Source organism: Octopus bimaculoides, chromosome 3 (genome assembly GCF_001194135.2).
Source record: "Octopus bimaculoides isolate UCB-OBI-ISO-001 chromosome 3, ASM119413v2, whole genome shotgun sequence".
Taxonomy (NCBI): domain Eukaryota; kingdom Metazoa; phylum Mollusca; class Cephalopoda; order Octopoda; family Octopodidae; genus Octopus; species Octopus bimaculoides.
Genome location: NC_068983.1, coordinates 75,167,956 through 75,172,157, shown reverse-complemented (window position 1 = coordinate 75,172,157; position 4,202 = coordinate 75,167,956). Strand labels below are relative to the sequence as shown.

Sequence of the window (4,202 nt, the reverse complement as noted above, 5' to 3'; positions counted from 1 at the left end):
ACACACATATATATATTCACACACACACACACACACACACACACACACGCGGTTACAGGGCTTTTAAGCATTTTTACTGGTAAGCTTACTTATTCAGTCTTATTTTGCATATAAGTCAATGTGATTCAACTGGCGATCATTTTCTAGCAAAGAAACCGTGCCATTATTTCCACTTGAATTAATCAATAAAGTCCCTTGTTTTTTTGAGTGTGTGTGTATGTGTGTTTACAGAGAGATAGGGAGAGTGCTTTTGATGTTTTTGCTAATTACTTGTTCTCTTCTCTTCCCAGTACAATGGCTCCACTAACAATTAACACTGATAAAACAACCTCCTCCAAAGGTAAGACATCTAATGTTTTTTAGGAACAGTAACTCTCAAATCAAGTTAAGATATAAATAATAGTATGTAAAATTTTGGGTTAAAAATCCTTTGTATAGAAAAGGGCAATGGCTGCCCATGGGACAAATCCCACATCTTTTGTAAACATAACAGGGTAAAGGGTAGAGATCCCCTTTGGTCATAATTGACCATGGGATTGCACCTAGAAAGTTACCCTCAGAGGCACAAGTCTTGGTAAGGTTGTTTATGGAAGACCAGCAATTGCCTGTGTATACTAGCATCCCCTCTCCATGCCACTGATGTTATCCATGGGAAAGGCAAAAGCAGATACAACTTGGCACTAGTGATGTTGCAACTCATTTCTACAGCTGAGTGAACTGGAGCAACATGAAATGAAGTGTCTTGCTCAAAAACAAACAGCCCAGTCCAAGAATCAAACTCACTACCTCATGATTGTGAGTCCAATGCTCTAACTTATGAGCCATATGCCTTCACATGACAAGCATTCTAGTATTGGACAATCTTTGACTTTTTCTGTCCAAAGGGTTTTTAACCCAGTATTTACATGTTACTATTTATAGCTTTATTTGTTTTGAATTTCTCTGTTTAATATACTTTGTGGTATATTATGGTTGCATAATGAAATACGGTGTGCCTACAAGTCATTAACACCAACAATCTAAATTTATTTTTTTACTGCGATGACAAGAGACCAAGACCTCTGGAGATATGGTGTAATTGAGAAGATCTGGAAAGTAAAGTGAGATCACAGCTGTAACCTATACCAGTGTCACATAACTGGTCCATTTAAAAGTACTTTTGAATTGTCGGGCGACACGCTGCGCTTGAGGAGATTTATTGAGTCAAGTAAAATCAAAAATCAAATCACAATCAAAAATCGAAAATGTAGTTGTGGCCGTTGCCAGTGCTGCCTGACTCACTCTTGTGCTGGTGGCATGCAATTAGCACCATTCATGTGTGGGTCATTGCCAGTGCTGCCTGACTGGCTCCGTGTGCTGGTGGCATGTAAAAAGCACCATCTGAGCGTGGTTGATGCCAGCTCCCTCTCCCCGACTGACTCCTGTGCCAGTAGCATGTAAAAAGCACCATCCAAACGTGGCTGATGCCAGTGCTGCCTGACTGGCTTCCATGCCAGTGGCACGTAAAAAGCACCCACTACACTCTCGGAGTGGTTGACGTTAGGAAGGGCATCAAGCTGTAGAAACATCGCCAGATTAGATTGGAGCTTGGTGCTACCTCCTGGCTTGCCAGTCCCCAGTCAAACTGTCCAACTCATGCTAGCATTGGAAACAGACGTTAAATGATGATGTATCTCTAGAAATAAGTGTTACTTTCCTTTTGTTTAGTTAGACCACTGCATGTATCTGTAGCGTCTCATAAATTGTGTGGCTGATTAAATATTGAGATTTAGTTTCCAGAATATTCCGTGTCATCTGTTGTGATCCAAAGGAAAGTGTTACTGGTATATATGATATCAATTTGTCATTCCCCTAGCAAGTAGAATTGTCTTGTTCATTGATGTTATTTATAGAAGGCTTGTTACATAAGGCGACTGTTGACTGCTGAACTAGGGTTCTGGTATGCCAGTCATCTCAGCTAATACACACAGAGTACAAACCCAGAGACAAACAAGCACATTCGCACATACATTTATGTACACAGATACTACAGAACACAGAAACATACTCACACACACACAAACACACACACACACACACACACACACACTTAAATGTTATTAAACTAGTCCCAAAAGTAAGGTATAATACTAATGTCTATTTATTGTCAAAGTTTTATAAACCACCGATAGAATAAGTATCAAGTTTGAAAAAATAAGCATTGGGTGCCCCAGCATGGTCGCAGTCTAATGACTGAAGCAAGTAAAAGATAGTAATTTAACCAGTTGAATGTTATGCTAACAAAGGAACCTATATCTCCATATATCATGTACTAGTCTTTCTGAAATAACTGAGAACATTGAATAATGTGGTCCTGCATGCCCTGTGTTGGTAGGTAAAAAACACGGGATAGTCATGAATGTCTTTAACCATATTACTCTTTTACTCTTTTACTTGTTTCAGTCATTTGACTGCGGCCATGCTGGAGCACTGCCTTTAGTCGAGAAAATCGACCCCAGGACTTATTCTTTGTAAGCCTAGTACTTATTCTATCGGTCTCTTTTTGCCAAACCGCTAAGTTACAGGGATGTAAACACACCAGCATCGGTTGTCAAGCGATGGTGGGGGAACAAACACGCATACATATATATATATATATATATATATTTTGGCGTTAGGAAGGGTATCCAGCTGTAGAAACTCTGCCAAATTAGATTGGAGCCTGGTGTTGCCATCCGGTTTCACCAGTCCTCAGTCAAATCGTCCAACCCATGCTAGCATGGAAAGCGGACGTTAAACGATGATGATGATGATGATGATGATATACGACGGGCTTCTTTCAGTTTCTGTGTACCAAATCCACTCACAAGGCTTTGGTCGGCCTGAGGCTATAGTAGAAGACACTTGCCCAAGGTGTCACGCAGTGGGACTGAACCCCGTACCATGTGGTTAGTAAGCAAGCTATTTACCACCCAGCCACTCCTGCGCCTTAGTTAATAATAATTTCTGCTTGCAGCTGAATGTCAAATGCCACGAATAAATTTTGTCTATTTACCCTTGCTTACTGTCATTTTATTGAGTTTTGGCTACGATTGTCATTGGAATCCTTTTAGAGTTTGGTTTCTCCATTTACTGTTCAGGCATCCTCACTTTCTGTTTCTGGCTATCATTCTCTCCAGACAGATCTTAGAAACACTTAGTATTGATGGGGGCTGAACAGTTTTCAGTAGTTGATTTGAATAAACAAAATATTGGTTGTAGTTTTGGTAGTTTCTCATTGATTTGGTATTTTAATTGTCAGTCAGTTAGGTGTTTACTAGTAATAAAATCTGATGACATGGTTGTGAAATACTCCAGTTTTTTGAAGTTGTCTTTTCCGATCATTCAATACAATTTAATCTATGCAGATATAATGTAAATGTTATAAAATATTTTAACTTGGATTTTAATTGGTATTTAACTTGATTTCAAAAGGCATTTCTTTTAATCAAATCTTTGACTATAAAGTCTGTGTAATTAGTGCTAATCTAGGGCTAAACAATAGCAATAACAAAATCAACAACATCTAATTCAATGGAAGAACTAAACACTTCACTTCAAGACCTCCAATGTCTAGTCTGGTACAGTGTGCTCCCATTTGCACCCATACTCTTTCCCCAAAAAACAGTGCGCCCCATTTCCACCTGGAAACTGCCTGAACTATGATTTTCTTTAGTTAATTGCCTTAGGATAAAATTATAAATGATATACATTGTTAAATAGCTAAGAAAACATATGAACCGATGTGGAGAAACTCCATGTCAGTGTTCTGGAACACTTTTGACTTTGTGGTATGTTGGAGACCAAAATAAAAAGTGAATTACATACTTTGTATGTTAAGTTGAATTTTTTTTCTTGGCACTCAGTCACTTACAACGTCGAGGGTTCCAGTTGATCCGATCAATGGAACAGCCTGCTCGTGAAATTAACGTGCAGGTGGCTGAGCACTCCACAGACATGTGTACCCTTAACGTAGTTCTCGGGGGATATTCAGCGTGACACAGTGTGACAAGGCTGACCCTTTGAATTACAGGCACAACAGAAACAGGAAGTAAGAGTGAGAGAAAGTTGAGATCTATTTCAAAACGGGGGCACCAGTTTTCATTTATGTTTTATGTAGTGTTTTTGGTACCGAAAGACTTTCAAACTTCGTATACTTATCTATTTTGTGTTATAGAACAGAA

General features: G+C 39.0%; 1 protein-coding gene across 1 annotated transcript in view; it reads left to right on the top strand.

The window, feature by feature from the left end:
* LOC106871706 (uncharacterized) overlaps positions 1-4,202 on the top strand; it is a 343,416-nt gene that overhangs the window by 329,012 nt on the left and 10,202 nt on the right. The window contains exon 18 of the mRNA XM_052966754.1: positions 291-340. Coding sequence (XP_052822714.1) covers positions 291-340 — 50 coding nt within the window. The remainder of the gene's footprint in view (positions 1-290; positions 341-4,202) is intronic.